Source organism: Thermobia domestica, chromosome 6 (assembly GCF_964235325.1).
Source record: "Thermobia domestica chromosome 6, izTheDome1.hap1.1, whole genome shotgun sequence".
Taxonomy (NCBI): Eukaryota; Metazoa; Arthropoda; class Insecta; order Zygentoma; family Lepismatidae; genus Thermobia; species Thermobia domestica.
The window spans coordinates 199,429,191-199,445,738 of NC_137459.1; the positions used below are offsets into that span (position 1 = coordinate 199,429,191).

The 16,548-nt window shown below is 34.8% G+C and overlaps 1 protein-coding gene across 1 annotated transcript in view; it reads right to left on the reverse strand.

Annotated features, from left to right (window-relative positions):
* nac (GDP-fucose transporter nac) overlaps positions 1-16,548 on the reverse strand; it is a 114,663-nt gene that overhangs the window by 62,012 nt on the left and 36,103 nt on the right. Inside the window, exons 2-3 of the mRNA XM_081762580.1 lie at positions 15,082-15,283; positions 4,006-4,144 (exon numbers count right to left, since the gene is read on the reverse strand). Of these exons, the coding sequence (XP_081618706.1) occupies positions 4,006-4,144; positions 15,082-15,283 (341 nt within the window). The remainder of the gene's footprint in view (positions 1-4,005; positions 4,145-15,081; positions 15,284-16,548) is intronic.

Below are 16,548 nucleotides of genomic sequence, written 5' to 3' on the forward strand. Positions count from 1 at the left end.
TTCAGCTCTCTCCTGCCGGAAACTAAACGCTTCCATAGGTACGTCCGCTAGCCACTAAACCAGACAAGAGTTTAGTGCAGGAAGATAAAATTAATTGGACAGACAGCGCAGAAATGCGATGGAACAATAAATGTAGAGAAAAAATACATGGAGAAAGGATTGAAAGATAAGAAAATATAAACTAATGTACAAATTAACAAACAAGGCCCCCAGATATAAGGCCTACAAAAAAAAAAAAAAAAAAAAAAGCCTGAAATATATTGGATCTTTTGATCCAAAAATAATAAATACATTAAAAATAACAAGTGTGAGATAATGCAAATGAAGGGAAAAAAATGTAAAAAGAAAAAAAAAAAATACTGAAACAAATAAAATGTATGAGAAACACAGTGAATTTTAAAAAAATCATCAGATAGGGGAGGGGGAACATGCAAAGGGAAAGAAATAAAGAAGAGAAAAAGAGCTAAAGAAGATATGATATGCGCCATGTTAGAGCAGAGTGCAGAGTCATGTGGTAAGTCTTATCAGGCTGTAAATAGACACACTGAGGAGAGCGAAGGAATAATAAATGAGAAAAAAATCATGATATAGGAAAAAAGGAATGAAAAATAATGAAATTAACAACATTAATAACTAAAACAAAAATATGAAAATATGTCAAAATATGAAAATATAGTAATAAATAAATAATGGTTGATAAGGTAGAATGAAAGCTAATGTAAATAATAATAATATATAAAATAGCAATAGTAGTAAAAGAAATTGGCAAAACTAAAAAAAAAAAAAATAAAAGGAAACTGAGTTAGCAGGCTCTGACTGCCTATGCCGCTTGACCACCCTCCCATTTGTTTATAACATTATGTTAAATTTAAATATTAAATCATTGTTAGAAAAAAAAAAAACTAATGAAAAGTACTGAACAGTACAGATGTTGGCTTTTCTTAATGGTTCGTATTACCACTACCAATAAACTCACAATGAAAGTTTAAAATATTATAGTTTTATTGCATGAGTCATAGTAACTTACCTATAAAAGTGATATTATTCTAGTCACCCTATTTATGAATTAAAGTTACAAAGTATAAGCTATATTTTGTTAACCGCAAGTTTTACATTTTACATTGTTAAAATGTATAAGGATAGGATACACATTTTAAATAAGAGAAGTAAGGAAATACACGCAAAATAGTATAAAATTGTGTATCAAAAATGTTTTGATACAATATTCAAGCATTAATAGTCTTTTGAATTAAATCGCTAATTTATTGAAGTCCTCATTTGATCTGGATATTTCAATTATCGCCAGATCTTTGTCTAGGTTTTCAGCGTCTATTATCATGTTATTCCGTCACACATATGAGGGATGACGTCCCTTGGCGATTACATTGTCCGGGGAATTGGGGAGGAAGAAAGGAATGGGAAAGGAAGAAAGCGGCCTGGGACCATTATATTACATATCATCCCGGCATTTGTCTGGTGTGAATGAGAAAAACCCAAGAAGAAAACTTCAATCAGGATGGCTGACCTCAAAAAGCTGATACACCTTTCAGACTGTGTATCCACACCGCGAATCGAAACTGGACTTGCTCGCTCCAAACGCGAGAGGGTTAGTGACTACACTACGCGAGACCACAAAGCACATTTCTTTCAAGTGCAATTAGCATTAGAGCGGAGAGTACCTCCTTGCTTAAATACGATCGTAAACGATTTTTCACGATTTTAACTTGGAAAAATCCCTCTTGCAAGTTATTAGTGTACTGGCAAGAGTAATTATATATTATTCTTCACAACTATTATTCTTCAATACACATTCTTAATACCAGTTTATTACCGTTTCCAATATTCTTTATTTTAATCATTTCAATTTCCAGTCTTGAGGGCTCCTTGACGACAATTGCCAGGTAGCCAGACTGGCCTAGGAGTGACTGTGGTGAGGTAGGGTACTACAGACCGTTAAGACTAGAGTGGCCGCCATGACAGGGTGTCTACCAAGCAAGCATAATCAAATTCCCTGACATTTTCTCTAACAAAATTATAATTTTCTCTGACTCTGTCATTCTTTTTATCTTAGTATAAATCATGAAAAATAACTTATATTAAAGCGAACTGTAAGTTTTCATCATTGTTTATATCCTCATACAATATCGTTCATTTACCTGTAATTTATGACTATTTTAGTGGCATTCCTTCACCCCTCACAGCCTGGGAAAGATTTTTCCCTGACAATGAAATTCCCTGACTTTCCCTGACCCTGCAAATTCCCTAACTGGTAGACACCCTGCATGAGAGTCCGAGAGAAGAATTTGAGTTTACTTACGTAGAAGGTGTAGTCAAATGTCTGTTGCGAATGGGTTATGTGTTTTGGGGCAGGTAGATAGGGAATTTCAACGCTCTAGGAGTATCGATGATTGTTGCTGAAAATCGTAAAGGAAGTAATGAGTTTCGTCGATATAGAAGATGACAATAGTGCATTAAAAGCGTAAATTAGATTGGAAGAATGGCAACTACCGGAATGATAGAAAACGTGTTAGCCTTATAGTGGAGTGTTGGAAGATCAAACTGGTATCGAATATCGAACAGGTTTTACATGTACATTCTGGAATTTCTTCAGTGGTAACATGAGGATCTTTCAATGAATCAATTTTCGTAATTAATGTGTGGGGGTTGAGGGTATTCGGTAAAGAATTTTAGGGCTAGTAGGGAAAAGTTTTCCGGAAAATAACTTTCATTTCACGTTAGTGAAATTTAAACGAAAGTGAGTTGAGATCATCTCGTTCCCAAATTATAAATTTCAGTGTAAAATAATCTTATATTTGTTTTTATTTCAAGCATTAGCTGCTTCAAAAACTTACTGAATCCTGTAATAAAATTACAATTTAGAGAAAGAGAGAGCAGTTTCTTTTTTGAATATAACATATCGACCAATTTCTTTGTTAGCAAAGTATACATAGTCTGTATTATACACTTTCTGAAGATCACCAGAAACTACAAAAAATCCATATAACATACAGCAGAGCCATGATTATCCGACCCTAAGTCCCGACTAACAGAGTTCCGGGTTAACCGAGGTGCTATATATATATTGGAGCAAACAGCTCACGTTTTAGCGTATAAGCAGAAGGCGAAGTGACGCGGAAATGGGTATAAATTTAAAAAAATAAGAAAAAAAGTTCAAAATAAATAGAGAAGGCTCGAACGCCCGACTCCGACCTCACTACCATAAAGCTTTATCACGCTCGGCTATCATGTCACTGTCGTATTTGGATAAGTTACTCATTCCTTCTCTAGTTTTTGTCCTTTACAAATTTTCACGTCCCCGCGCGTAGTAATGGAACAGCATCGCAACCATGTGTACTGCTGTCAACAAACATCTTCGAAACTTCAGGATTACTTTATGATGTAATCTGGAAAAATACTGTACTGTTTTTTTCTTTATTTTTTAATTTTCTGTGGTTAATAAGTTTATTTATTGTTTGCTTTTCAACTTACATTACAATGACTGAATGTGCTGTATAGCTATTAATATAGGTCTATTTAGTTATACTGTACCTTATACCTTTACTACTGTACGTACAGTACTGCCCTTCAATTAAGGAAGTTAGTATTATCTGAATTCGATTACCGAGTTTAGTCAGGTCTACATTGGCTCGGATATTCTTGGCTCTACTGTAATATAACAGAGAGAAATACTGTCATATATTGTTTTATACGAGTTAAAATGTGATTTCATGAAGTCGACAGAGATTCATAAAACTTTCTATAACACTTTCATACTAGAAGAAAACGTTATGAAGATACAAATACTAATATGCATCTGCTCAGCTACGGCTGGCCTGGATTATAATCAATAAGTTCCCATGCTGCTACAAATTTTGCTAAATAATGGCCATAAACATACGGCATACACCTCCTAAACTTATGCCTCCCTTCCTGAAATTGCGTGCTGTATTTATACTTAGAAATCTATTTATTCAAAACTTTAGCTTTTAGTTGATATCAACTTACCTAATAATAAGTAGGTAAAAATAACATTGAACACAGTAGTTAATGAACGTCCTACAGTATAAAATGCAACTCCAACATATTTCAAACATAAATTATTAAATGTTATCATCCCAATAAAAAGTATGCACAGTGGAATGACCTGAAAAGAAAGAAAGAATACATAAATTTAAGTTCTGGCTATAAGTCACAATAATTTACTATCGAGCTTTGAGGAACACTTAACTACAAATAACAAATAAATAAGAAAATGAAAGGATCACGTAATGATCTCAGAAAACTAAACACGAGGAACAAAATAGTGGAACTATTTCAAAAGTTCACGATATTGTCTAGCGATGAAAATACGAGAGGATATAAGAGATATGCCAAAGATAATACATTAGAAAAAAAGTCTCAGATAAACATGATTACTCCCTAATGGGATACTTTGAATACACAGTTTGTGATGACTATACCACTTGTATAAGGCAGCTAGATTGAAAAGAAAAAAGCCAAAGATGATCTATATTCTTTTCTATTTCTCGATGTGCTTAGGAACATGATACGCCAATGATATCGCTAATAGTAACTACATACTAAATAGAAACTACAAGAGAATCTTAAACATATACATATATGCTTTAGATTATAAAAAGTGTGTACCGGAGATATAGCACGTCAAAGTTGACCATGCGGAAGCCACTGACGAACGTCATATTAAACAATAAATAAATAAATCACAAAACCTTTAAACAAATAGATGATTTATTTTGTTTGTTTGTTTAAAAGTATAGTTATAATTACACAGTATAAACAAGTAAATATAGTCCTATGTTCAAAACCAACCTACACTAAACTAACTAACTCTGACCTATGGAACCCGGAGGTTCAATGCCGCGTTCACAAAAGCTCTCCACTGACTTCTATCCTTAGCCAATTGGATCGTTTCAACTTTGTATTCCTATTTCTGCGAGATCCATCTTAATATTGTCTCCTCCCATTTGCGCCTAGGTCTTCCTAATGGGAGTTTTCCGGTTGGTCTTCCAATTAACATTTTGAGAGCGTTCCTACTTTCTTCCATCCTGGCTACATGACCTTCCCACTTGAGCCTCCTAGATTTGATGACCGTAACAATGTTGGGTAAATCGTATAAATTATGTAGTTCCTCGTTATGAAGTTTCCGCCATTCCCCATTCCCGTTTCTCTTGGGTCCGAATATTCGTCTCAGGATCTTGTTCTCAAATACTTTCAATCTATGTTCTTCCTTCCGAGTAAGCGACCATGTTTCGCAACCATACAGAACGACAGGCATGATTATCGTTTTATATATTTTAAGCTTCAAATTCCTCGACAGAATTCGCGACAAGAGATTTTGAAACGAACAATAATAAGAATTCCCTGTTTTTAGTCGACATTTAATTTCTTCGTGAATATGGTTTTCGTCTGTTAATACTGATCCTAGATATTTGAAAGTATCCACTTTATCAAAAGTATTATTCGATATTTTAACGCATCCATTTGCCGTATTATGATCCCGACGGACTTCCATGTATTTAGTTTTCTCTGCATTTACTTCTAAACCCATGTCCCTGCAAGCGTTTAACCTCTACAGACCATTTTTTTACTGCACCAAAAAATTATTTCTGAATATTTTCTAGTTAATTATATGAATTTCGGTGTATTAAAAGCAATTTCTTATGAAAAAGCGCCATAGGAGCACAGGGAGGACAGGTGCTCATTTGAGTAGTTTTGGGGCGTACTATATATATTTATTCTAAATATAAAAATAAATAACATCATTCACGATTTATTCAGTGTAAGTATAATCACTTACGAGAATTTAGTTGAATTCACTGCATACCATAAACAACTTTTTGCAATTGTTAAATGAAATATCAAATGTTAATATCAAAAATATTGTTGTAGTGTTTTGAACAAAGTTAGAACAAAGTAGGCTATATTGTTGTGATGAATCTTAACAAAATAAGAAACAAAGAAAAATGTTTTCGTTGTGTATTTACCTTCAGTACATTATAAGATAAGCTGCTACTGTAATTATGAATCTTCAGTATGTCATTAGAACAGTCATGCATTTTATATACCTTTGTCATCCGTATTATTATTAGAGACACGATTTTGTGGTAAATAAGAATTCGTAATTTCGTTATTAAAATATGCGTAAAGCGGGATAAAATCGGTGAATAAAAATTGAATGTAAGAACACTATTTTCCTTGGCAATTACAGTTAGTTACCTTTTATTTCACCTTAATTTCCACTCATCAATCATCATGACATGAACTCATGCATGAGTATATTAAACAATATTTGTTTTTCTTTAAAAAAAAAAAAAATAGCACTAAGCATACTTATTGAACGGACGTATCATTTAAAAACGAATACAGAGAACATTAATAAAAAAAAAAATAACTTTAGTATTTACAGTTTACTTATGCAAATAACAGGTAAGAATTTCTTCAATGTTTTCTGGTGTTATATTTGTTCTTCATTACGAAGATTCTACTCTAATATTACAAAATTTACACATAACTATTTTTGACGTACTTCAAAAACGTAGTAATCATGATCTTTAAATTATTGTGCTCTATTGAAACATGTGATTTTGGGCATTGTACCGGTTGCTTTGCCGTTCAGAAGCACACGAGGCAAATGTGGAACCACAATCGTTGCAGCCAAGAAATAAACTGAGGGAGGGTTGCCATCAGACATTTGGCAGTTCCATATTTCATTGTGGTAGACAAATGACGACCTAATAGCGTTTACTGACGTTCAAGTATACAGAAGGGAGAAAAATGGTAATGAATAAACCGTAAAAGCGTCAAAAATTGTCACTTTTGCGTAAATTTAGTGGAATATCGAGTCTAGTTGCAAATTTCGTTAATTCGACAGAATTTCACGTCTAATCGCGAGCGTTATATGGGCTAACCACTGGTGAAAAAATATATATTTTAGGAACACAGCATTTTCATACAAAACTGATACATTTCGCGTTTTCGCGTGTCACCAGAAAATCATGTCTGTAATTATTATCTAACTCGCACGGATATGTTTCCATAACATATAACCTTGCAAACCCAGTGAATGGATTTACTTGCTGTGAAATGCAAGAAAACCATTTCTATTTTGCAAGCAAAGGAAACTTTATTTATTTATTTATTTATTTATTTAACAATCACCAGATACAGCTCCGAGGCCATTTTACACTGGATATCTAACAACAATAATAACAATGGAAAGGATTTGGGAAGGTATCGGCCAGGGCCTGTTTAGTAAATACCATCCCGGTATTTGCTTGGTAGGACTGAGGGAAACCCTGGAAAACCTCAGTCAGGATGGTCGGTAGCGGGATTCGAACCCACGACCTCCCGAATGCGAAGCCAACGCTCTACCACTTGAGCTACTTCGCTCGGTAACTTTGCACTTTATGCATCTAATTTTTGTTCTTTCTCTGCATTCTTCACGCCTACATCGATATTGTGATTTACCAGTAACATGCTCTCGCCAGTGATATACTGAATCATACCTTACATGGTATTGAGGCATAGGCATAACATTTTGTTTTCTCTTTTTTCACAGGAACTACATTACTGTTACTGTTACTTGGCCTCCCAACTTTGGGACTAAGTGTCACGCTTTCTGGGTCAGACGCTAATAGAGAATTAACAATGTCTGACCTAAACTCTAACAGAATAAAAACATTTTTTGGAGTACCTGCAAGGTTACAATCTCTTTTGTACAAAATCCAACTATTTACAACAGCAAAATCCAAGATATGAGTGTATACTTTTACAGTTCATTTCTTAGTCTCAGTGAAGATTCTGTAGTACGAAATCAATCTTGCAAATCTACACCCCCCCCCCCCCAATTTTCTAATTATAATGTTTTACTACAGAAGGCCTAGGTACATAAATATGAAGTTCTTTGCTACCTTTGGACTTGATCTTGTGGTAATTTACCAAAAGTAGTAGACAACAACAAGAGAACTCTTATTGTCTTTCCATTTAACTATCACATTGATATAATTCATACATGCTATGTTTCCATATCATGTCTCTTGTTGGTGCTTCATTTGAACCACAAAAAATGGGATCTAATTCCACGTTACTCGGCTGAGCATCATATTCTGATACAATACTGGCGCTGGTTTCATTCAATGTGAAGTCACTATTGCTGGCCACATTGTCGTGTGATATTGAAATGTCACTAGGCCATTTCCAAAATTTGTAGAGGATCATGCAGTACTTTTCTTTTATAAGGTCCTGAAATAAATTAAAAATAATTCCTTAGAATTTAAGTACTTACTGCTGAACATGAATTCATAAAGGACGTTACTTGAATTTACTCATAAGGACATGAAAAGTTTGTAAAATTTAAGCAAAGAAAGAGTGCAATTTAATATAGAAATATTTACAAATTATAGTAGCGATCACCTCTCCAGCAGTTAAAACTTTTAACACTACTTAATCGAAAAACAAGTTAAAAGCATAAATAGAAAAATGATAAAATCGATGTTATGGTTGGTAACGACAACTACGGCCTACGCCCGTAGCATAAATAGATATAATACTATTATGAAGAGACTATTACACTACAAGCCTATTTTATTACTTTATTTATATCTCAACTGCTTTTTACATACATTCTTGATCCAGCTTCTAGTGCATATTTGTTTCTAAATGCAACTAAAACAAAAGAAAACTTAAAATAGCTTTTGAAAGATAAAAGATATCTAGCAATGTGAAAAGTACTCAAATGAGTACAGGAAAATAATATGTATACGTAAGTCCCGAAGTACTCATCTGAGTACATGGTAATTTTTACTAAATTCTGAAATGTACAGAACGTTCTAACCTCAAATAATATTTTCATATCAAGGAGCTGCCATTAAACTACAAGAACATAATTTTTTATATCATGCCGAAGGTAAATAAACGAATATACTCACGTTTTTTGACAGGACCTTCAATCCTTTCCTCTCCTGCTGCAGCCACATTTCTGAATCTCACGCTGTATGCTCAATGCTGCCGTCTGATGGATCCAGAGTGCACCAAATGTGTTCTCGAATGAGTACTTGAGTAGCAAAACGTGTAAGAGAGCAATTGAAGTGAAACTACATATATTTACGTAGTATTAAAATGAATGTACTCAAATGAGCACTGGGGGATCGTAGAAGTTAATAAGACCTCTGCATTTCTTTCTATTGTTCTCCTATCATCCCGTATTAAATTTACATCATCAGCATATACCATAACCTGGTGAACCCCCATTCAATTCTACCCCCTGGTTGCTATCTTTGATTTTCCTTAAAGCGTATTCCAGAACAAACTTGAATAATAATGGCGATAACGCATCTCCTTGTTTCAAGCCATTCTCGACCAACCTTTATACAAAAATTAGAAAACATATATTTATATTATTATTATTATTATTATTATTATTATTATTATTATTATTATTTTTCCCTCGAAAGTACCTATCTCTGAAAGTATTACAAAAGTTGTAGATCGAAGAGTATCACACTTCCTGAAAACAAAAACACGCTACTTTGCCTCTGGATTTTGTAATCAAGTTTTGAAAATGTGAAAAGAATGTGCAACCAATGTGCAAATACATTTCCCGTACTAAAGATGAAGCAGAAAGATCTGCCCAACATTCAGTCAATCATTGTGATTTTGCAGAGGATTGGCCTATTATTCTACCAGAAGAAGTATAGGGTTACCATTGGCACAATGACGAAATATAAACTTTTACAGCAATGACCTATTGCAACAGTGAGAGAAAAGTTCGCAATTGTAAGTAATCACACATGATAGGATTCTTCTCAGTGTTTGCTAGTACTTTTGAAGATCAATAAAACCTTGGTGATAAACCAACCAGAATTAACATAATCTCAGATAAGGCTGCTAGTCATTTTAAAAACCACTTTCAACTCTATGAACTTTCAAATTTAGCAGCTCACTCTGAATACATCTTTAGTACAAGTGGACATGAAAAATGACAATGGAATTGGATTGGGGGTCTTGACACTAAACAACCTACTGAAGCCTGTAATACATGGCATTCACAGTGCTACCGACTCTGTCCGAACAAGTACACAATACACTACTACAATTAGATGTATATTTTTATGCACAAAAGAAGCAGATTTTCAGTCTTTTTAAAGCGAGTTGACAATTTCGCTCGCTGGTTCACCAACTAGCTGTAGCACGATCACTGCTATCCGGTATTCGTAATCACCCATTCCATTCTGCCTATAGGATTACGTGTAGAAATATATCCCCTCCTAGAGCAAAACTCACAATGAGTCATCGCACATTCCAGCGCCAAGTTCGTTCATTCTCCTCATAACGAACAGTATTTTGTGGCCTCTGAAACTCTGTAACAGTATGATAGCCAGACTAGGTACAATAATAAAACATTTTAATAATTCCAATTTGGTTTTCATAATTTTCTTTCCATAGCATTGAACGCATTGGTCCGAAAATGATTATTTTTAAAACTTTGTTACACAATTCAGAGGCTAAAAGGCTTGTTCTTCCTTTCAGGATATGTAGTACTCGGTGACCACCCTTTTCGTCCAAGTAGCTTCTTATTTCTAAAGGAAATTTGAAATAAAGATTTATTCAACAATTTTCATTTCGATAGAACAAATATAAGCTGAGATATTCTGAAAAAACATAAATGCCTGAAAACAAAATGGCCGCATCCGCTGCGTCAAAATGGGGTGTTGTAAAAAATTAGATTTTTTTGAGATTGTACAGTGCACATGCTGCATCACTTCGAATGGATTGACTAAGTACAAAATAGGGCACCGTTCTATGCTTTCATTAATAATCTTACAAAAATACAGTTTTAGCTTCCCAGAAATACAGTTGTAGCTTTGTTCGTTAAGGAATTCACCTCCTCCCGAAATAATGATAAACAACCCTTTGAAGAGCAAACTCCCTCTTCATTTGAGGACAACTTTACCTCAGCATGGTCATGTGAACCTTCTATTTGGTTTGAGACTTTGCAATGGATATCTTAAATGTACTGTATTGTACCAAGAAAATTAATATGAAAGCCAAAGTATATACTGTATTTGCATAAAAAATAACACTAAAATAAAAATACAAGAAAAATGAACAATTCTGTTTTGTCATACAACTTACTAGTTATGTAGAAACGTCTGCCGAAGTTACACACTATCAATAGTCTACGAATAGAAACCAAACTTGTGGTTAACCTGAAAACATACCTATATTCTACACAAAATATTGCAACTTTCATCTTATATTTGTCAATCACTTATCACAATGTTGCAGCCAAGAATGTGACTGTTTAAGTGTATTATTAATGGTAAAAAGAATATATTTCACATATGTTTATTTTTCTATTCTCAGTATTTGTTCCAAGAAACTTGACACACATTATTTTTAACTTTTCTAACACAAGGGTTTGAATACCTAATATTTCACTTACTCAAATTTAAACTTCATTAATTTTAGTTACCGGTACTTATTTTAAAACTATTTCATTCACAACATTAAAATTTTAGATGTCATGTTAACAGTTATTGCAGCAACATACTTCACATCCCAACCTTTCCCTCATTTCTGTTGTTCGTTCTGAAATCTAGGTAATTTTAAGTGGTAGCTGATGGCACAAAGATACCTGCGCACATCATCATCTGTAATTTCGAACGATTGTTTGTATTCTTGTGTGATTCGTCATATAATTCTTGTAGATAGAATTGCGAATATGTTGGTGACCACCACGCAACTGAATAATCATGATTTGTACGTCTCTTTGTTCCTTCTTGATATTTTCAAGGAATTTACATATTGTTGCATGATGAACGCTCACCATCTTCTGAAACTTTGAATGAAAGGCTTCAACGGCATTTGTGGTTCTTTCTTCGCCTTGAAGTGTGCTGTCACAAACATTCCACAATTCAGGGGGAAACGTAGAGGAACAAGTCCTCTTCTTCCTCTGGCAAGCCTTCCTCTAACGTAATTCGATCCCATGTAAGAAACGACATCATAAACTGAATCGCTCATATCTTCAGTGATACTATCAAAAACGTCTAACAAGTCATCCAATGGAATGAAGGGCAAAGCAAGTAGCATTCGCACTTCGCTTCTCACTCTTGGGTTTTGAGAGTCATTGTATTCCGGTACGAGTCCATGATTACAACATTGTCGCCAAATGGCTTGTATGAAATGGAATAAACATCCCTTGACCATTGTATCTGGAAACGTCTCTCATGCTGCGTTTATATCAGCGGTTTCGAAATCCATTAAGATTTTTGTTGCATGAAGGGGTATTCCATGTGCAATGCCATAGTTCTTGAGTACTTCGTAAATGCGTGAATATGTATCTTCAGTCTTTCTGACAGTGAGACAATATACGAATGGAAAACAATGGTCCATAAATATACCATGTATTGTAAAAAGCTGCAAAAACAGTCTAGGAACAGTTTTAAACGTACTGTCGCAAAGTATTCTATCACTTTGAGAGAGGAGCACAAAGTCATCATGGGTAAACCACATAAAGATTCGGTTTGGATCATCCAGTCCAGAATCAAACTGGAAGAAGATATTACCGACCTCACTAACTGTATATGATAAAACAATCTCACATAGCTGAAGGTTTTGGGGAAAACAATGATGGTTATGTCGCTTATGACGCCATACAAAATTCGTCAGTGTTTCTATCGGACATTTGTACAAGCACTTCTTAATCTTGAACCCCGACCAACGCATGCCTCACAATTCCTCGTGGGGGAACGTTAGGATGAGCTTCAGCATTCAGTTTCAAAGTTGATCTCACTTGACGGATTTTCGATTCTGTAAATGTCGTTCCACGAAAGTGATCATTTGTATCATCTTTAAGAAGTTCCAGCCTGTCATCGTCACAAGTAGTAATGCACCGAGCAAAACAAATTGATCTTTTCTCACAACGCCAATAGCGCTTGGTCTTGTCTTTGTTACACGAGTGAAAATGGTATATATGTAACCATTATGACTCAACAGCTTCTTATTTCTTGAAGAAACTAGAAACGCAGGCTCAGGCATAGAATGTCAATAAACACGTCGACTTTAACTGACTAAAGTGGAAGCACACTCCAACATAAGAACGTGAGACAACTTTACGTTTTCAATACAATTCAAACACAGCTATTGTCGACTGCTTAAATTTTAAACTTTGCTTAAAGTTAACGCGCAAATAATTTACTTCAGTCTAAACTAGAAAACTAAGTTTAATATTTCTAATTAACTAATGCAAAACTGGAGTGCAACGTTTAAGAATTATGTTAACATTCTACTCTTAAAATTAATAAATATGTTCTTCCATCTAGTGTTAATAAGTGCAACAAACCAGTCTTAATGGGAGAAAGTAAGATTTCTATAAAATTTTTGTGTTGAAAATGCAATGCGAAAGAATTTCTTGAAAAAAAAAGAACATTAGTAATAGAAGCACAAGTACAAACGAAAATGTGCAGCATTATGTTTCGAGGTTTAAAGGAGTAGGAGCACATACAAAGAAATTATGGATCTTGGTATAAAAATACAGTATTAAACTATTACTGAATAAGCATAATACTTATCTTTAACATACCAGTATATCTGCATATAATATTTTTACATTAATTTATAAGCACGAAACATCATTGACCGCAGAAATATACAAATCAAGTATTTTAATAATGCAGCAAAAATGTCAGATCTGTACTGCTATAGCAGTGTAGTAGGTATTTAGCTGAGTTAGTGTCTGATGAAGACAACGTTATGTTGTCGAAACCGTTACACTGTAATTTAGTTTTTAATAAACAAGTGTATATACTCTGGTCAGAAGTGTTTATTATTTCTTTAGTGAGTTCCAGAGTCGTGATGGATCGAGAAGGATAAATTATATTAAAATTTTTGTAAGATTACCCCTTAAGTTAAACTAAATTCGCAGAAAAGTCGGGATTTCGGGAGGTCCAGACCCCTAGAACTCACCTCCTGCATGTGTTCTTGCGTATAGCATACTTTACAGCTTTTGGAAAGAACTGCAAAACTTGGACGAGTAGGTATGTTCATAGGCACTGATTGTGACGTACTACTGCGGAAAGAATATTAGTTACAAATTTAAGTGATTTAGTCAATTCAAAGCATTGACTATTACTCAGTAATACTTTAGTAATATACGTTAGATATTTTGTTGTATAATCTTGCAAATTAGTACAATATAGACTTGGCCTCAGATATTGGAGTATATTCAAATAATTGATTATAAACAAATTGACAAAGAGTTTACTTTACAAAGAAAACTTATGTTCTGTTATTTTTTTTTTTTAAGCAACATCATAGACAGTTGAAAAAAAATCGTATGTTTCTGAGCCGTTTCCTATTAAACGGCCAAGACAGTTTCCCCTGAACCAGCAGATGATGTACAAACATGACGGTCATTGTTTTAAGCGCACGAGTAACAGACCAAAATTCAATATCGTAAATTTCGACTACTTAAAATCAACGCATGAGCGAAAGGAAATGTCTTCCGTAATAAGCTAGCTCCAAAGTATTTTATAGCACAATTAATAATAATAATAATAATAATAATAATAATAATAATAATAATAATAAGTGGAAATGCCCTTAATAGAGGACTAGTCATACTTTTATTTTGGATTCCAAAGCACCAAATCGGGTTTTTAAACCAGGCATTATATTTCAGCGGGATTCCAATCTCCAGCCACGAGCGCCAAAAGGGAGCAAGATAGTTATAAGGTTACGAGCAAGTTCGTATTTAACTTCCGTAGAAAACTGCGGACAAATTACTCTCAATACATGACAGTAAGGACAATCTGAGGATGAGGTGAGAAAAGTTGTTGAGAATAAGGGCTAGAACACATCGTGAAAAAGATCAAATGAAAATGAGCACTATTATTTCTATTGACTGAGTTAAAATTTAACGTTAAAAACTAACAGTGCTTGCTTCCTAGATTATTCAATTACCTCATTAATACAATCCGAATTTAAACGCAAGGAATGCTCAGGATCACTTATATCCATACAGTATTTAAAAAAAAAAGTAATATAAATCGAATGTCATACCTTTTTCATCTTGTTGAGATCCATAGGATTTCCAACAGGAAACTTGATAAAGGGAAACCATTTTGACAGAGTGCTCAGGGAGAAACAAATCACAGATGATACTATGCACTGAAACCATGTCACAAATAGAGGAGCATTTAAATTAACTGTCTGACTTCCAAGTAAAGTCTTGTTAATAAACACAGTGGAAATCGAAACCACCCTGCAACAGAAACAAAACATAATGTAAAGTGCTAGACACAACAAAAATGATTTTCAATTTTACATAAAATATATTTGAAAATCAAAACTCAAAAATTCAAGCACATTTCAGAATATTCAAAAAGTACAAATTCACGACGAAAGAGTACCTAGGTATATTACGTGGGTGATTCAGAAAGTAATGCCTCCAAGCCCACTACTTGGCCAATAGTGCCGCAAACATTCTGAACTGTTTATCATTAATGCACTGATATTTAAGCTATAGAATGTCACTTGTTTCACCTTCCTATCTCTTCTCGTTCTAGAGTAATGGAGCAATCCATAGCATCCAGTGATGACGTCCGGTTGAAACAGCGGGCTGACATTGAATTTCTGACTGCGGATTAGTGCGCCCAAGAACATTCGTCGCCGGTGACGGGTCGTGGATACACCATTACGACCCGGAAACGAAGTGTCAGTCGATGGAGTACCGCCACACGCCCTCTCCTCCGCTAAAAAAGATTCAAAGTTGTTGACATTCTGCTTCATCCTGCCTCTAGTCCGCATTTTGTGCCCTGCGACTTTTGGCTCTTACCCAAACTTAAGGATCACCTTAAAGGCCAACGCCAAAATTTTGATGCGGAGGTGGAAGCAGTAGTTCGACAATGGTGTCGCCAGCAGCCACCACAATTCTTCGCCGACTGCATGAAAAACATTGTTTCGCGTTGGCGCAAGTGGAGACTATGCGGAGTTTCCGTAATGGAGACTATGTTGAAAAACGATGCCACCACATATAGCTGACATTACAAGCTTTACACTGATACCTGTGTCAATGCTATATATCAAACACAAATAAAGGTATCAGCTTGGAGGTATTACTTTCTGAATCACCCTCGTAGACAGTCTAAAATGTATACTTCATTTTGGAGTAATTTTAGTATTTATCCGTGCTTCTACACGTAACACATTTCTTTAGTAATTAAATCTATATTACTACAGGCATTATCTATACTACCCCCTGAGGAACCCTGGCTGCATAGGCTTCACATATTTTATAGAGTTCCTTGGTGGCTAAGCGGTTAGCGTACGCGCCTTTGGCGTGGGAGACCCGGGTTCGAAACCCGGCGGGAGCTCATGTGGCTCGGATTCCATGTTAATCAGTAGGCCCCGTCTCATATAGCCTCGCTGCTGAAAGGGACGTTAAAATCAACTCAATATTTTATAGAATTGACGCACAGATGACACAGATTACGATATTCCATCCCTTTAGGACGGATGACGAAATCT